General features: G+C 34.1%; 1 protein-coding gene and 1 pseudogene across 2 annotated transcripts; one reads left to right on the forward strand and one right to left on the reverse strand.

Moving 5' to 3' along the window:
* Positions 1-613: 613 nt before the first annotated feature.
* Positions 614-12,223, reverse strand: LOC148210387 (uncharacterized; annotated as a pseudogene). The gene is made up of 5 exons (XR_015792126.1): positions 12,134-12,223; positions 11,961-12,062; positions 11,230-11,373; positions 5,329-5,334; positions 614-793 (listed from the first exon to the last, which is right to left on the reverse strand). The product of XR_015792126.1 is annotated as an uncharacterized LOC148210387 (transcript).
* Positions 12,224-16,124: 3,901 nt separating this feature from the next.
* LOC111025166 (serine/arginine repetitive matrix protein) lies at positions 16,125-18,928 on the forward strand. Its single transcript, XM_022303011.2, has 3 exons — positions 16,125-16,615; positions 17,217-17,563; positions 18,183-18,928. The coding sequence occupies exons 1-3, from the start codon at positions 16,198-16,200 to the stop codon at positions 18,726-18,728; spliced, it is 1,311 nt and encodes a 436-aa protein (XP_022158703.2). The 5' UTR covers positions 16,125-16,197; the 3' UTR covers positions 18,729-18,928.
* The last annotated feature ends 676 nt before the right edge of the window (positions 18,929-19,604 follow it).

Genomic DNA, 19,604 nt, shown 5'->3' on the forward strand with positions numbered 1-19,604 from the left:
CATTAGGTGAGTGATCATCGGTCCCCTGTTACCTACCCGAATACGCCTCCATCTACCTATATTAATAGAGTCCAAAATACAATGTGATAATATTTCCAAACACAACACAAACAAATAAGGTGATAGAGGACACCCTTGCCTAAGCCCTCTATGCATTTTAAAAGCGCCCGTAGGCTCCCCATTCCATAGAACCCGCATTTTTGCTGAGCATACACAGTCTATAATAGCATTCTTTAACTTGGATGGAATGCCAACTAGCTCAAGAGTTTCGTTCAGAAAGCTCCAAGACATTCTATCATAAGCCTTTTCTAAGCTCCAAGAAATTCTACGATTTTTTTTTTTAATTTAAGTTTAGTTATCCACCGCCTATTTTTGTATAATAGGTGGTTGAATTTTAAAAAGTTCCTAGTACAACTCTAAATAATTTAAGGATTTATTTTTTATTTTTTATTTTTTGTAAAATTCCTAAATTCAACACAAGGAAAATATTATTTAGTATAACCCATAGTTATTGCAAGCACAATCAACAAGGTAGTCACGATATTTCTAAAACTGATTCAAATAATACAAATACTTCAAATAGCTAAAACAATAAAATTTTCTAACCCCTACTTTAGGATTTTTTTCGAATCATCTCAGCCATCATTACTTGAAATCGATGCTCAAAATTATTTTCTAATTCAATCATTTGATCTTTGAGTCCTTGTACCTCAACTTTTCTTTGTCGTTCAGATTCTTGAAGACGTTGTTCGTACTCGTTAAGGCGTCGCTCAAGATCACGAACTTTGGAAGTGTTGGATCGGTATGGCAACCCTAGAGGGGGGGTGAATAGGGTTTAATTAACAAAATATAAACTTTTTAATAAATGGGCCCAATTTAAACAAAAATAATACACTTTTTGAGATATGCAATTTTAACTAAGTAAGATAAAATACATTATAAGGTAAACAAGAGAAATTTAAAGCAAACAATAAAATTGTAAGATTAATTGTAAAAATAAATAAGAGAGAGGGTTAGAGAAATTTGACACTGGGAATTTTTATAGTGGTTTGGCACAACTGTCCTACTCCACTTCCCAAGCACCTCTTGGGTTGTAAATTGAAATTCTGACTCTTTTCACGGTAGGAGTCAAACCGGTACACGGCTCTTCACAAGAACAATGACGATCCTCTCCACGGTGAGGATCACACCGTTACAATGAGTTGAAGATTTTGAAACACACACTTACAAACTCTCAAATAGAGTAAATATACAAATTTGAGCTCACAAAAATTTCAATCCTCACAACAATAAAATTTCTCTCACAAATAAGATGGAAAGAAACATTGAGAACTTGGAGAAATTAGCAAAATGAAATTTTTTTGAAGTTATGGAGGATTGAGAATAAGAGAATTATTGTATAATTTTGAATGAGAAGTTTAGTTTAAATAGAGGGAAGAAAATGGTAAAAAAAATCAAATTTAATTTTAAACCATTAGATCTTAATCATTAAGAATGAAGAGTTGAGATAATTTTGAAAAAAAAAATTAAGAATAATATATATATAATAATGATAAAATAAAATAAAAAAAATATATAAAAAAGTGATGTGACAAGTTATTTTAATTATATATATATAATATGTGTGTGTGTGAGAAAACGGAAACTTTTCTAAAAAAATTTTTTTATATTTTTTTTATTTTTTTTAAACTGACAGCATTTAATGTGAAGTGACTTTTTTTTTAAACAAAGTTACCAATGGTAACTTTTGACTTTTTCTTTTTGAATTTTTTTTATTTTTTTATTTTTAATCTTTTTCTTTTCTTTTTCAATTTATATATATACTTTAAAAAGAAGCTTGTCACTTGTCAGCTTACGAACTGTCCACGTCATCTTATCGGGTATTTTTCCTTCCAATTTGTTTCGATCGTAACTTCTTTCGTTTGAGCTCCGATTTGGATGATCTAACAGCCGTTGGAATCGTTGTAACGAATTCTACACTGTGGACACTTTAAAATACACAAAATGTCAATAAATAAAATTAAGTTTGTTATCATCAAAACATTAATTAATTAATTAATTAATTTGAGATTAAGGCCAAAAAGCCAACAATCTCCCCATTTTTTATGATGACAAACTTCCAAAGAAAAATACATAGACATCATAGTAAATCCAAAATATCATACTTACTTAAATAAAACATTCAAAGATTAATTTTTCCCCCTCAATTGATACATCCATGGATTAATAAACCAATAAATCATGAAACATTTTTAGAACAAATTTTTCTTGAACTTCTCCCCCTTTGGAATCATCAAAAAAAATAATTAATAACATAAAAAGCTCCCCCTAAAAATATGAACACAATTTTGCATAAATGCTCTCCCTATCAATATGCATTTTAAAAAAAATAACAAATACAAAATCAAGATGCATCACAACGAATAATACCAAGTTCAAGCCTAATTTTGCAAAAGCATTCTTCATTTAAAGACTTGGTAAAAATATCCGCTAATTGATTATTTGAGCTTACAAATTCAAGAGTAATATGACCGTTTTGCACATGCTCTCTTATGAAGTGATGCCTAATATCAATATGCTTGGTCCTAGAATGATGTATAGGATTTTTAGTCAAATTTATGGCACTTGTATTATCACAAAATATAGGCACATTTTCATACTTTAATCCAAAATCACAAAGAGTTTGTTTCATCCAAAAAATTTGAGCACAACAACTAGCAACCGCAATATATTCCGCTTCGGTAGTTGATAAAGCAACCGAATTTTTCTTTTTACTAAACCAAGAAACTAAGGAACTACGAAGAAATTGGCAAGTCCCACTAGTACTCTTTCGGTCAAGTAAACTACCCGCAAAATCCGCATCGGAATATCCTACCAAATTAAATTCAACATTTCTAGGACACCACAAGCCTAAATCAATAGTTCCAAGCAAATATTTAAAAATTCTTTCAACGGCATGCACATGAGATTCTTTAGGACAAGATTGAAATCTAGCACAAACACATACACTAAACATAATATCGGGTCTACTAGCGGTTAAATAAAGTAAAGAGCCAATCATACCTCGATAAGTCTTTACATCCACACATTTACCTTTCTCATCCTTGTCAAGCTTAGTGGATGTGCTCATAGGAGTTTTGGCAATTTTACCTTCATTGAATTTGAACCTTTTGAGCAAATCCCTTGTGTATTTCTCTTGACTTATGAAGATACCATCGTTGAGTTGTTTGATTTGGAGTCCAAGGAAGAAGCTAAGTTCTCCCATCATACTCATTTCAAACTCATTATGCATGCATTTAGAAAATTCCTCACACATAGAAGGATTAGTAGAACCAAAATAATATCATCCACATATATTTGCACTAGAAGCATATCATTTTCTTTAGACTTAATAAAGAGAGTAATGTCAATTTTACCCATTTTAAAACCATTCTCAATAAGAAAATTACTAAGTCTATCATACCAAGCTTTTGGAGCTTGTTTTAAACCATAAAGAGCCTTTTTCAACTTAAAAACATGATTTGGAAAATCAAAACTTTCAAATCCCGGAGGTTGTTTCACATAAACTTCTTCCATAATATAACCATTTAAAAAAGCACTTTTCACATCCATTTGGTACAAAATAAAATTCTTATTAGAAGCAAAAGCAAGTAACATTCTAATGGCTTCTAATCTAGCAACGGGTGCAAAAGTTTCCTCATAATCTATTCCTTCTTCTTGACAATAACCTTGAGCTACAAGTCTAGCTTTATTTCTAATTATATTTCCATTTTCATCCATTTTATTTCTAAAGACCCATTTAGTCCCAATTATAGAAGCATTAAAAGGCCTAGGGACTAATTCCCAAACTTTGTTTCTTTCAAATTGATGTAATTCTTCTTGCATAGCTAAAATCCAAAATTCATCACTTTCGGCATCTTTAAAATTTTTTGGTTCAATTTGAGAAACAAAAGCAATGTTATTAATCATATTAAGGGAAGAACGAGTTTTCACACCTTGTTCGGGATCACCAAGAATTAAATCCTTAGGATGGGATGGAGCATACTTCCACTCCTTAGGCATGGATGAAAAACCGTCCACCTTATTTTCATTGATGCTCACTTCTTGCTTACTTGAAGCAATCTCTTTGCTATTGTCACTAACAAGTAAATCTCCAAAATTTCTTTCTAAAGAATCACTACAAAAAGAATCATTAGAAACAACATTGAAAGATTCATCAAATACCACATGCATAGATTCCTCAACTACCAAGGTTCTTTTATTGAAAACTCTATAAGCTTTACTAGTAGAGGAATAACCAAGGAAAATACCGACATCCGTCTTAGAATCAAATTTTCCAAGTCTCTCTTTGTTGTTCAAGATAAAGCATTTACAACCAAAAACTTTGAAATATCCAATATTTGAAATTTTGTTATGCCAAAGTTCATAAGGAGTTTTATCTAAAGAGGATCTAATTAAAACTCTATTTAAAACATAACAAGCGGTATTAACGGCCTCCGCCCAAAAATAAGAAGGTAAACCATACTCATGTAACATTGACCTAGCAAATTCTTGCAAAGTACGATTTTTCCTTTCAACCACACCGTTTTGTTGAGGAGTTCTTGGAGCGAAGAAGTTATGAGAAAATCCATTTTCTTCACAAAAATTTTCAAAAGCATTACTATCAAATTCTCCTCCATGATCACTCCTAATTTTAGAAATAAAAAATCCTTTTTCATTTTGAACTCTTTTGGCAAAACTAGAAAAACTTTTCAAAGCATCATTCTTATGTTTTAGCATCAAAACCCAAGTAAATCTTGAAAAATCATCAACTATCACAAAGGCATAATAGTTCCCTCCAAAACTAGCAATTCTAGAAGGGCCAAATAAGTCCATGTGTAATAGTTGTAGGAGTCTTGTAGTAGAGATTATATTTTTAGATTTGAAAGAAGACTTGGTTTGCTTACCCATTTTACAAGCATCACAAACTTTATCTTTTTCAAATTTAAACTTGGGAAGACCTCTAACCAAAGAATTCTTGGAAATATTTGAAATTAAGTGCATGCTAGCATGTCCTAGTCTTCTATGCCATAACCAAGAATCATCATGCAAGACCGATAAACATTTATCACTAATAGGACAATCATTCAAATCAATAGTATACACATTTTCATCTCTATTTCCAACAAATAAAATTTTTCTATCACTAGCATTTTCAATGATGCAATTCTTTTTATCAAACACAACTCTAAATCCTTTATCACACAATTGACTAATACTAAGTAAGTCATGCTTTAAACCATCAACCAAAAGTACATCTTCAATCAAAATAGAAGATTCATTACCTATACTACCCTTACCTATTATTTTACCTTTCTTGTTATCACCAAAGGTTACAAAACCTCCATCCTTTTTGGAGAAAGTGACAAACTTGGATTGGTCTCCCGTCATGTGCCTTGAGCAACCACTATCCAAGTACCACTTACTTTTCTTGGAAGCTTTCAAACAAACCTACAAACACAAAAATTTAAATTTGATTCTTTGGTACCCATACTTGTTTGGGTCCTAGAAGGTTAGCATTAACAAACTTGGGGATCCATTTCATTTTTGCATTTCTATTGAAAGCATAAGATTTAGACAAGTAACAAGAATAAGATTTATGTCCATACTTGCCACATGAAAAACAAACAACATTATGCAATGAATTATCTTTTACAACAAATTTATGCATTTTACTTTTCTTGGAGAAAATTTTTCTTGGAGCATTGTGAAACTTTGCTCTTTGAGAAAAATTTCTTCTAGTAGTTTGAGCATATTTTAATTTAAAGCACTTAGGTCTTATATGACCTTCAACACCACAATAATGACATATAGACACAAAGTTAATTTTAGTATGTTTAGATACAACTTTAGGAGCAACAAGCTTAGGCATGTTAGGAGATGCTTTAACAAAGATAGTTTTAGAACTTGAGGGAGTAGAGCATTCATCAATACAGCCCAAACCTCTTTTATCACCATAAGGTTTACCTACTTCAATAATCTTGTCCAACCTTTGAGCACCTATTGTTAATTTTTTAATAGAATCTTTAGCCTTATCAAGTTCCACTAAAGCATTTGATTCATTTTTCTTAAGCAATTTAATCAAATTATCTTTTTCACAACCATCATGCTCAACAAATCTAATTTTATCAAGTAATGCATTTTTCTCATCACAATCAAGAACATGCTTATCACAAGAGATATTTACAACATCATGCTCATTTTTCTTTAAGCAAGCAATATCATCAAGTAAAGACGTATTTTCACTAGTTAAGACATTGTATTTCTTTTTAAGCATACCATATTTATAACCAAGCTTTTCTAAATCATTTTGCATATTCTCAAAAGCTTCAAACAACTCATCATAAGAAAGGGGATCAAGAGTTACCTCATCATCTTGTTCATCCTCCTTGTCACTATGAGCCATGAAGCAAAAGTTGGCCACTTCTTCATTCTCACTTTCACTTCCACTTTCATCACTATCATCCCAAGTAGCCTTCATTGCTTTCTTCTTGGATTTCTTGGATGATTTAAGAAGAGGACAATCGGTTCTAATATGACCCGGTTTTCTGCATTCATAACAAATTACCTCATCATTTTTGCTCTTTTCACTTTTTGACTCTTTTTGGTTGGAGAAATTCTTCTTGAATTGTTTCTTTCTCTTGATGAAATTTTTATACTTACGTGAGAGATAGGCCACATCATCTTCATCAAGAGCATTCTCACCTTCGGAGTCAACTTCCAAAGTGATGGCCTTTAATGCTATGCTCTTCTCTTTCTTTTTCTTCCCATCCTCCATGTTTTTCTTGATCTTTATCTCATGCGTCATCAACGAACCAATGAGTTTGTCCATGGAGAGGGTCTTGAGATCCTTTGCCTCTTGAATGGCGGTGACTTTAGGCTCTCATTGTTTAGGCAAGGACCATAAGAGCTTCTTTACCTTCTCAAGATTTGAATATTCTTTTCCAAGTCCTTCTAAAGCATTGACAATGTTAGTAAATCTAATAAACATATCGGAAATAGCTTCATTTTCATCAATTTTAAACATTTCATATTGATGAACTAACATGTCGATCTTTGTTTCTTTTACTTGACTAGTTCCTTCATGAGTAATTTCTAATTTATCCCATATATCCTTAGCGGTTTTACAAATCGACACCCTATTATACTCAACTTCATTCAAAGCACAAAACAAGCAATTAATAGCTTTAGCATTTAAAGAACATGCTTTCTTTTCAATTATAGATCATTCTTCTTTAGGCTTTACAACTCTAACACCATCAACATCTTTTGTTGGAATTTTAAATCCTTCTTCAACAACATCCCACAAATCATAGTCAATAGAAAGCAAGAAAAATTTCATTCTATTTTTCCAATAACTATAATTATTACCATTAAAGAAAGGAGGCTTAGTAATAGATTGACTATCGGTAAAAGGGATGAAACCTAAAGTTGCCATAGCTCAAAAACAATTAAGTTTATCAAAGAAGAACAAACTTGCTCTGATACCAATTGTTGGATCGGTATGGCAACCCTAGAGGGGGGGTGAATATGGTTTAATTAACAAAATATAAACTTTTTAATAAATGGGCCCAATTTAAACAAAAATAATACACTTTTTGAGATATGCAATTTTAACTAAGTAAGATAAAATACATTATAAGGCAAACAAGAGAAATTTAAAGCAAACAATCAAATTGTAAGATTAATTGTAAAAATAAATAAGAGAGAGGGTTAGAGAAATTTTTGACACTCGGAATTTTTATAGTGGTTCGGCACAACTGTCCTACTCCACTTCCCAAGCACCTCTTGGGTTGTAAATTGAAATTCTGACTCTTTCCACAGTAGGAGTCAAACCGGTACACTGCTCTTCACAAGAACAAAGACGATCCTCTCCACGGTGAGGATCACACCGTTACAATGAGTTGAAGATTTTGAAACACACACTTACAAACTCTCAAATAGAGTAAATATACAAATTTGAGCTCACAAAAATTTCAATCCTCACAACAATAAAATTTCTCTCACAAATAAGATGGAAAGAAATATTGAGAACTTGGAGAGATTAGCAAAATGAAAATTTTTTGAAGTTATGGAAGATTGAGAATAAGAGAATTGTTGTATAATTTTGAATGAGAAGTTTAGTTTAAATAGAGGGAAGAAAATGGTAAAAAAAATCAAGTTTAATTTTAAACCATTAGATCTTAATCATTAAGAATGAAGAGTTGAGATAATTTTGAAAAAAAAATAATTAAGAATAATATATATATAATAATGATAAAATAAAATAAAAAATATATATATAAAAAAGTGATGTGACAAGTTATTTTAATTATATATATGTGTGTGTGTGTGTGAGAGAGAAAACGGTAACTTTTCTAAAAAAAAATTTTTATTTATTTTTAAACTGACAGCATTTAATGTGAAGTGACCTTTTTTTTTTTTTTAAACAACGTTACCAACGGTAACTTTTGACTTTTTCTTTTTGAATTTTTTTTATTTTTTATTTTTAATCTTTTTCTTTTCTTTTTCGATATATATATATATATATATATACTTTAAAAAGAAGCTTGTCAGTTGTCAGCTTACGAACTGTCCACGTCATCTTCTCTGGTATTTTTTCTTCCAATTTGTTTCGATCGTAACTTCTCCGTTTGAGCTCCGATTTGGATGATCTAACAGTCGTTGGAATCGTTGTAATGAACTCTACATTGTGGACACTTTAAAATACACAAAATGTCAATAAATAAAATTAAGTTTGTTATCATCAAAACATTAATAAATTAATTAATAAAAATTAATTAATTTGAGATTAAGGCCAAAAAGCCAACAGGAAGATGATCCAAACTGTAACGCCCCGAGTCCCTCAGGTTAGTTAGTCTCGAATCAGGAGATTTTTCATTTAATTTTAAATTGATTGTTAATTAAATTTATCTATATTTATCGGGCTCTAAACTCCAATTAAATTAATAATTACCGTACTCCGTGTGGTGGGTCTTGTTTTAAGGGGGATGGACTTCTTTTCTCTTGGGCATAGACTTGTTGGGCCTCCATTGAGGTAATTTGGTTTTAAAACAAAACAAAAAAAAAAGAAAAGGAAAACCCTAAGCTCCCTCTTCTCCTTCATTCTTACCCAGCCGCCCACCACCCCCTCCTACTTGTTATAAAGTTCGGCAGCCACAAGAGCGTTTCCCGACGAGGTGCAGCGGTGGCCGACGATGACACAACGGTGGAGTAGCAACCCACGAGCGGCGGCGCTTCTTCGGATCGAGCAGCAGCAGCGGCAGCGCTAGGGCGCTTCTTCGGATCGGACAGCAGCGGCGGCGGCGCTCCTTCGGATCGAGCAGCGGCAGCGGCGGCGCGACTTCCCCGACGTCCCGGCGATCTGCAGCAGCGGCGACGCGTTCCCCGGCGGTCTGCAACGAACGAGCACCGCTCCTCCTCGCGGCGGCACACGGCGAACGGGCTGTACAGCGGCGAACCGGCGGCAACCTGCTGCTACGATCCGACGAAAGACAACTCCAGCGGCAGGATTTGTGCGTTACAGCAGTGTTTAGGTTGTTTGGAGGTGACCCACATCCGTTCGAAGCTCGATTTAGGCTACCCACACCTTGGCGAGCTAGATCTAGGTGACCCACATCTATACGAAGTCGGTTTTGGTGGTAATGAGTCATTCGAACCCTTTTTTAGAATTGATTTCGAAGGCTAATAGTGTACGTAACTTGCTGTATTTTTCTGTTTTAGTGCTTAGGTGTGAGGTCGACGAAAAACTTAAGGGCACGGTTGTGAGTAAGTAGACAAGGGGCGTGTGCGTGCGTTAATGTATGCTAAATGGTCTCTAACGTGCTGATTTTGTGGCGTTTAATGCTAATTTTGTTACGTCATTGTGCTAAATAATTCTCGTTGTGTTAGTTGATATACTTGGAGTAGTGTTGGATATTTGTCGATGAAAATGGTGAGTTTTCTGCTTTGCTAAACTGTTGAGTATTGCTGTGGTAATGTTTGTTGCCTGGATATGCATGAATTGTTCGGCGTGTTTTGTGAGCTATGATCCTTAGTAATGCTTGTTAAATAATGATGTTGGATATTGAGCATGATTGGGTTACTATCTCATTATTAGAAAGTTGTCTATGTTGTGGAAGCATGTTGAATTGTACTTGTGAGTTGAAAGATGCAGGGTTAGTGGTATAAGAAAGTATATAGTAAGACTCTGGTGAGAGTTGGATTCTTGGAGGGAATGAATGAGTGGGTGTCAGGGCCTCGGGTATAAATGGTCGGGGGCTAATACGTCACTAATGGAGTATCGAGGCCTCGGATATAAATGGTCGAGGGTCGATACGAGGAGTCCTTTGGAAGGAAGACTATTGGGGCTTTGGGTATAAATGGTCAAGGGCCAATAGATGGTGAAGTCATCGGGGCCTCGGGTATAAATGGTCGAGGGCCGATGCAGCAGTGTCGGGGCTCTGGGTATAAATGGTCAGGGGCCGACTCTACTCGAAGGAGATAACTTTGGAAGGTTAGGATAACTGTGATAAGCGTAGAGGTACTTGTGATGTTAGGGAGACTAGAGGTTGGTTGTTAACGTGCTTCCTGGTTGTGGTTGTCACTGAATTTTATGGAATGTTTTTATGTTTGAATGCATAATGTATTGAAAAGCATGACTACGAATGTTTCTTGATATAGTTGAACATGATGTGTGTGTGTGTTGGTGAGGGCTACTTACGGAGTATATTTTATATACTCACCCCCCTCTACAATGATTGTTTCAGGTGAAGGACTCGTGGGCGACCATGGTAATGGGACGGAGGAGACATGACGAGCGAGGACCATAGGCTGCTTAGTCACTCTTGCTTAGCTTAAGTGATTAGTTAAGACCTTATGTTATGGTCAATAAACTATTTGTTCGTATTTGAATAATTGGGAGATTCCCCCTTGTTGTTAGTTTCATTTCGGGATAGGTGCCTATTTTACTTTTATTCCATTTATTGAGTTTTGCCTAGTTTGAATAATAAACTTGCCTCGTGAGGTGGTCCACGAGTGATGTTGAATGATATTCTATGAGATTGATTTATCGTTAAATTAATGAGAATTGAACTTGATTTTATATATTTGTTTGTATAGGGAGTTGGCATGACGTATTTGGGGTTAAGTTTAATTAGTTGGGTAATTAACGTGACCTAGAATTGTGTGGGAAATTCTGGGTCGTTACACAAACAACTCAGAAGGAGTAACACCGGCTCCATAACCTCGAACACGCCCATGTTTCTCTGGTCCAAAGACTTGCACAAAAATCTCGTCGTTGTTCATGTCAAGTGTACCATCCATCACTTGAGAGGCATATGATTTGAGTTCCGACTAAAGACAAATAAAAAATTTAAAGACAAAAATAAGATATTTTCTAATAAGATGAAAGTAATATTGAGTAAAAATTGAAAAACAAATATCAAAGAAGATCATCTCAAATATTTCTCAAGATTAGAAGCCGAAGACAGACCAATACAATTGGCAGAAACAGAGGATCGTGCGAAACATTTCATTATGAAAATCTTATTAACACTATGAACATCTTATTAACATAGCTATTAATAAGAAGACAGTTAAATAAGGGAAAGTCTGAAAGTTATAAAACAATACCAGCACAAAGGCATACAAAAACTCTAAAAGTTACCAGAAGGAACTTCAGATTGTTGGTAATAAAAATAAGGGAAAGTCTTTTAATAAGAAGACAGTTAAGGGAAGCAATGGAGTGAGTCATATTCTAAATATCTTCCTCTCCTAAATCATCCTAAGAGTTTCCCTAGCTTGATTTAGCGATCAGTCGTTGAGAATTTGGACACTTATGTAGGATATTAAATCTTATGAATTTGAACCAAATGAATACATTGTTATCAAGACAGGAATCATTTTAACTTAAGAAATATAAATTCATATAATGTACTTACCAATTTCTCTTGTGTAGTTTCATTCACCGTCGTTCCATCGTTTCTCAAGTGAGTTATCTCCTAAATTCTTATGCGAGTAGGCTCATTATTAGTGTCACGAACCTATTTAAATGAAAAATATATATTGAATCATTGTACTAGATTAAAAGAAGTTTATGTGATTGCTCATTTACCTCTTTCTCAACTCTTTGTTGTATACTTTGTGAACCGCATGTGTGATATACATTCAATTTAGAACAGTTCACTTTGTTCCTTTCACACATCTTCTATATTTCAAAAGTAGAAAATGAGAATGATTACCATTTAAAGAAATAAACATATTCTTTTTATATGTACAAGAAAACAAGTTTTAGAATATAACCTGATATTCAGTTGACTTCCACAAGTTTGCACGATATTCTGCATCTTCTCTTGTAATTTCTGGTGGAATATTAGCTAAAGCTTCTACAACTGTATCATAATTATTATAAGATCTTCTCTTGTAATTTCTGGTTGAATATTAGCTAAAGCTTCTGCAACTGTATCATAATTGTACAACCATTTTTTCTTCAAGCTATCTCTCTAATTATTATAAGATCGATTAAGTTGACGTAAAACAGAAGCCTCATGGCCTTCGACTTTAAATCGCTCCTACATGGCAAAAAACAATGGCAATTAAAGCAAGTGATAAATAAATAAAATAACTATTAAGTATCACATACTAATGTAAGCTTAAATAGTTTTCTTTTTGTTGTCATGTCAATATCTCTCCAACTTTTCACTTGTAGAGGTGTAAAGTTGACTTGTCGAGCCAAAATAGTGCATTGGCTTTTGAAAATATCAGCATTATCTCCAACAGGTCTTTTGTTCCTCCATGATACTTCAAATCTAATCCCGTGAGGTAATCTAACTAGTTTAAGATTGCGTGTGGGACCACGCACTTTTCTTGACAAAAGAAGATTCTAAAATAAAAAGAAAAAAGAAAGGGTGAGTTAGAAACAAACCAAATAAAATTAAACTAAAAAAATATTACCTCCTTTAACCGTCCTTTCATAACTAGTAGTTGATCCAATTTCTCCTGTAAAAGATGATGAATCTTCTAGACCAACTTGTGTTTTAGATTTTGTTGAAGATGTAGATGTAGTCGCCCCTACAGTATTATTCTCATGACTATTTATACTATTTTTATCTTGGAATTTGATCTTTGCTCTATGAGATGAAAAGTTTTTCATCTTTTTCCCTATCATATATCGCACTTAAGAGTAGAATTACACTTGCTGCTAGTATGAAAACAATATTGTAATCCTAATAAGACGATAACATCTTACTGATTGTAGAAATTGGTAGTAGTGTTGAAAATCATTTTCCACGTAGGACATGAGTATTCTGTTTTGGCTCAATTATCCCAACAATCTCCCACTTGGAGACAAAACAACGATCTTGCCTCCCACTGCAACACCAGTCTGTGATAATCTTAAAAATTCCAATGCTTCTTTTACAACAACTTCTAATCTTCTTGAAAAAATCTTCAAGGCTTCTCCTGCAAGTTTAAAAGTTGTAAAAAAAAAAAATCATAAATCACTGTTCTCATCTGTCTTTGCCTTGAGGTCAGGTAATCTACGTGGTCTTGACTTCCAGATGCAAATCATTGCTCGCATTGTCTTTTCCTACAACAACAGCTTCGTGCTCCCACTTAAACTAAGTGGCAGTATGATTTGAAGCATCATTCTTTGTTCTCAAACTTTGATTCTTGAAGAAAAAACTTCCCACTGATGACTTGACAACTATATTCAAGCCTACTACCAGAATTGAAACTGTACTATTTACCTTAGCACTTACTGGGTTTGTCTTCTTTGATACAACTGTTCGCTGACTCGACTTCATCAATTCACCCATCCATTTGACAATTGACGATAATCCCTGATAACCTAAAGAACTTGTTCTCGTTCTTTTATTTCCCAATTGTTCTTCCTCAATTGATGGCAGATTCTCCTGATCTATTCTGGTTGTCTTTGTTGCTGGCTTAGTCCTACCTCTTTGGACACTATCTGCAAATTGCATCCGTTGTTTCAACGATTGTCTAGCAACACTCAATTGCAACGTGTAAATTGTAGATCTTCTATTGCCAACTGCCACCAACTTGGATCCTTTGGTGAGCTTCCACTGATTTCCACCAAACTCACTATGATAACAATCATCGTCCAACTTACCTATAGAGATAAGGTTCATTATTATACTGGGTACATACTTGACATCTCGCAGTAATAACTCAGTCCCACTATTGGTCTTAAATTGTATATTTCCAATTCCTTTAGTCTTGGAAAGTCTTCCATTCTTTATCTTCATATGGCGCAATTGCCTATTTTGAAAGATGTGAACAACGTCCTATTTGAAGATATGTGTACTGAAGTTGCACTGTCTATTACCCACTATGACTGGTTTCCTATTTATGTGTTGTTCTCAACACGGACGAGGGCATTATCTACAATTGCATTTGACTCCGCCATATACATTTTAAGATCCTCTTTTAATATTCTATAGTTTTCTTGATGTGTCCATTTTTGTGGCAGTGACAACGTTCAACATCTCTCTTTCAATTCCTCCTGTTATGCTTTTGCTGCCTGTCAGCAAACACAACCTTCTCTTTACCTTTCTCGACAGCCAATGTTGAGTCTTGTTCAGAAGTAGATTCTTTTCCACTCTCTTTTTTAGTGAATTTCTTAAGCAATTGCTGTATCACAAATTTCTAAATATTTCAAAGATTTGTCCCCTAACGAATTGGACACTGCTGTCTTCACCATTTCCGAACTTTCAGATAAAGATGTTAGCAATAAAATAGCATTCACTTTGTCACTCAAAATAATCTTAACAGATGTCAATTGATTAATTAAATTTGTGACCTGATTTATGTGGGAATTGACAAAAGTACTTTGTTCCATGCGAATGTTGGAAAATCTCCTTACGAGATATAACTTATTATTAGCCAAGTGTTTTTTGTACCTATTCTCCAATGCTTTCATTAGGTCTGTTGTCGTCATTTCATTTGCCACGAGACTTGTCACATTCATCACATTCATCAATAAATACAATCTGATACTGGCAACTACCCTGTTCATTCGTTTCTACCCAATCTTCATCTTTCATCCCTACTGGTCATTTTTTTAAAGCTAAGTTCGTGCAGGTTAAGTAATCATTAATCTGCATCTTCCAATATTCGAAATTGGCTCTATCGAACTTCATGATTCATTCAAAACCTAACTTCTTTGCTGATAATGGTCATTCTAATAAAAATGTTTTTTAATTGATGTAACTTTAGTTTAATTATCTATTATTTGTTAATATTAAATAAATTGTTATAATAAAAAATATTTACTATCAATAAACGGTAATACAATAAATTATAATTTATTATTTTTTGAATTACTAATAGTATCATCAAACTGTTTAGTTAATATTTTTGTGATTAGCTAGCTAGTAATTCCAATTCCAATTCCAATTACCAATTACCAATTACCAATTACCAATTATTTTAGTAAACAACATCAATAGAGTTTGTTAATTCTAATTGCAGAAATTTTGTAATAGACAACATCAAAAAAATAAAAATTTCATTATGGCTCATTACGTTCAAATTGATTTTCATTCCAATTCCTTATCAATCCGATTCTAGCAGGTAAACAAAGCCTAAACGTTCCTCGCGAAATAGTTGAGGAAGAATTTAATTTATTTAACTAGCTACACGTGAAACATCATTCCCACATAAACAAAATTATTCATACTTCACAATGCAAGCATTTGTATGCATTTGTACACAAGTCAAACAATCTAGCTACGCTAGTAGGTTATATCTCTCTTTTTTTTTTTTCTTTCTCTAAACGATGCTTTAAGAAGGATTAGCCATTAAGTTGGCAGTAGAAAACCGTTCTTTGAAGGAAAAGAACAAAAACCATTAAATACAAAATTAAAGGTTAATTAGAACACAATCCACTACGCTCTTTCGTTGCTTTTGAGGATACCCTTCGCTTTGGAAGTGCCCTTTATTAGCTGTGTGGGGCCTTCTGAATCTGATGCTTTTCTTCCCCTTCGCTTCTAAGTTCTAATGTCTTTGTCCATTTTTTCCTCTCAATAATTTTTAATTGTCAAACTTTCTGCAGTGGGCTTCTTCCCACTATAAATCACGACCCCACAGACACCTGGTTTCTCAATCATCGTGTGTTGTAGTCCCGTTTTTGTTTGCTTTTTTGTTCCGTTGTTCATCATGGCTGGTCAGCTCCCTCGCCCTTGGTTTCGTTTGGGTTCCATCACCCGGCCGGCTACCACGACGACCTCCGCTCCGATGACGGACCAACCGCGTCCTGCTCCAGCCTTCGTCCGACCGCCGGTTATTCGACCTGCTGCTCAGGCCGAGCCTGCTGAACCCAATACCCCGCCGCAATCTGCGAAACCGCCGCCAGCCGCCAATGCCAAATCCCCGCCGCCACCATCGCCACCAGCTGGCAATGCCAAATCCCCGACCCCACCGCCACCGCCGCCTGCTGCTGCCCTGCCTCGCCCCATCACGTCTCTTCCTTCTTCTCCCACATTGACCCCTTCTGGAAAAAAAGCAGAGTCGCCATCGACTACCACGTTTACGAGATCGATTCTTCCATCGCTGTCTCCCGCTAATGGAGGGAGAGGTAACGTTAAATCACCTGTGCGTTTATTCTGTTTATTCACATTCTTAACACTTTGCATTGTTGTGCGGTTAGAAATTGATTAAAGTGAAATATTAATGAGAGAAAAAGTAAGGTTATAAAAGTTTCTAACACAAGATTGATCTATATATGTTTTTTATAATATCATATTGAAAACGTAAAGTTAATTCAAAGGTAAGATGTTTTGAAAAAAGAGAGATAGTATTAACCAGGTAGACTTAAAATTTTACGGTGGATAGATTAGAGCAATTTAATTTTTTTATTTATATTTATAATATTAAATTATAAGTTTTGTTGTAGGTCGTTGAATTTTAAAAACATTATAATATTATCTATTATGGACATTAAAATTTCTAAGACCTATTAAATACTTTCAAACATTTTAAAAACATAATAGACACAATGTTAAAAATTGAAGAATCAAACTTGTACTTTAATCCATTCATAATATTCCTCTTCACTCGTGAGTTTGAAACGTGGGAGGAAAAAATTTCTCTATTAACATATTAATTGAATTGAAAAGCTGAAGGTGATTAACTTGTAGTATAAGTACTTAACATTGTTTTATTCTTATTCTAAACAGGTGGTACTGCTCATTCTTCCCCACCACAAAAAGCGGCGTCTCCGGCTTCTGCCGCCGTGCTGCCGGCAAAACCTAGTAGTCCGCCATTTTCAGGTACTGATTCTAAGGCAAAAGCTTCAGATCCGGCCTCTCCGAGCCACCTCGAGACCCACATTGATGCCACAATGGCTGCTCGTAATTCGCCAAGCCCGGTTCCGTCTCCTACGGTTGTCCGACACTCCACCCCTGCTGTACCGTCGCCAAATTACTCTCCGAAGCTCAAGACGGCGCCGCCTTCCCCGCTGATTCTACCACCACCGCAGTTGCAATCCATATGCGATCCTAAACATGAGAGCATTCCTCAAGAGGTAGTGTTAAAACTTCCGTCTTGGAACTAAAAGCTCAAGCTTATGGGTCGGATGATTATTTTAATTTGAATTCAATTTTAGTGTGTAACTTGTTTTTTTTAATTTAGTCTATAATTTTTAAAATGTCTTTTTTAGCGGTAACTATTTTGATTTTGACATTATTATATTTTTAATAAATGATCAATGAAGCTATGAGCATGGTTAATTAGAGAGCAAGCATGTAGGATATAAATATTAATTTTTTGAATGTTAAGAGACTTTAGAATAAATATTTTGTCATTTTAACAACCAAAATAGTCAATTTATAAAATATCGGGATGAAATTAGACATTTTAAAAGTTTAATAACTAAAGAGAAGAAACACCGATAACAATTGAACTTTCTTATCTATTCATGTTCTTTTCTTGAAACTCTCTCTCACTTTTTTGTCTATAGGGATGAGAACACCCAACATATAATTAATAATACTAATGCAAACGAAATAACATTAAACCTGTTTAGTGAATCTTATGATCTCCAATTTTGGATACCATGTAAAATTATTCTTCAACCAAAAAACTTAAATTAAAGAGACGATATGACTACACATTTAATCTTTTTATTCATATTCTTTTAACAGGTAGAGCGGAAAACCGTGGTGGTCCAAAAAATGGTGGACAAGCCTACGCAACCCGACAATCATTATCCTAGCTACCACGCACGCAACCCTAGCTTTGGCCAAAACGGGAAGCAAGAACCAAACAAACATGAGGAACAAGGAAAAGACAAAGCAATTCGTGCTAAAAAGGTTTTGGGGTCCGACCAAGAACCCAACACAAGATTCATAACAATGGCCGGAGAAAACAGAGGAGCTTCCATGGAAGTTGTCGTCACCGACAAAAACAACAGCCGTCGTCATCAGATAGGTCGAAACTACGATGAAAAAGAAGAAGGCAACCTTAAAAACAATAATGATCCTAAATTAGGTGATACAAGAAACAGTAAAAAAGCAATGGGAATTCGAAGTTCTTCTTCATTGCCCGTGAAAGGTTTCTTTAACAGCAATGTTCAAGGCATAAACAATTCGATTCTGATGGACTCGTCGTTCAGCCACCATGACCCTGGAATTCACATTGTTTTTTCCAGGATCCTGTCGTCGGCCGATGAGGTCAAGGAAGGGCAATAAATGAGAGACCTATGCACGACATGTCGGCATGCTGAAGTTGCTCTCACTTGACTTAATTATTATCATCTTTTTTTTTCTTTTATTAATAATTTGATATACACGTTGCTGTGGGAGAGAATAAGAATAATATGGGAGTGCCCTGAAGGTTTGTTTTAAGTTTTGATATAATAAAGTACTAATACAAGATTGTTTCAAATTAATACTTCAAAGTTGAAATTAACTTTTAAAAATTTTCAATACAAGTCAAAGGAGCATAACTCAATGATAATTGATCGAGATGTTGTGAGTTCGAATCCCCTTAGCAACATGTTCTGTTAAAAAAAATTGCCAACACAAACTTATAAGCTCAACGATAATTGACACCTATATCTAATTGGGCGGTCACGAGTTCAAATCTTTCACCACGCTTGTACTAAAAAAAATATATTAGAACATTAGTACTTTTTGAAAGGTTGTAATATTTGGATAATTGTGGAATTAGTAGTTGATAATTAATTGTTATCAAATACCCTTTTGAAAGTTTTTATTCTTTTTCAAATGTCGTTATTCTCAACAGTTTTTAAACTTTAAAAATATATATTTATTGACATTTGTATATCCTAAAAAAAACAAATCAAGTAGAAATTAATAACATTTGAAATTATATTAACTTATTTTATTAAATTAAAATACTTTTCTTGGTTAAATTTTATAACTTTTCTAAAGATATTTTTTCCAATACAGCAAAAAGAGGCCAAATGAATGGGTAAATGTTGGCTCAAAATAAGGGTTGTTTATATTCACTATTCACAATAAAAAAGCAACCAATAGTAACTTTGTAATAGCATTGAACAATCGCAACAAGTAGACCACAATCATTCTAAAACTAATTCAACA

This window comes from Momordica charantia (assembly GCF_013281855.1).
Source record: "Momordica charantia cultivar OHB3-1 chromosome 7 unlocalized genomic scaffold, Mcharantia_2.0 BLBB01000007.1, whole genome shotgun sequence".
NCBI lineage: Eukaryota > Viridiplantae > Streptophyta > Magnoliopsida > Cucurbitales > Cucurbitaceae > Momordica > Momordica charantia.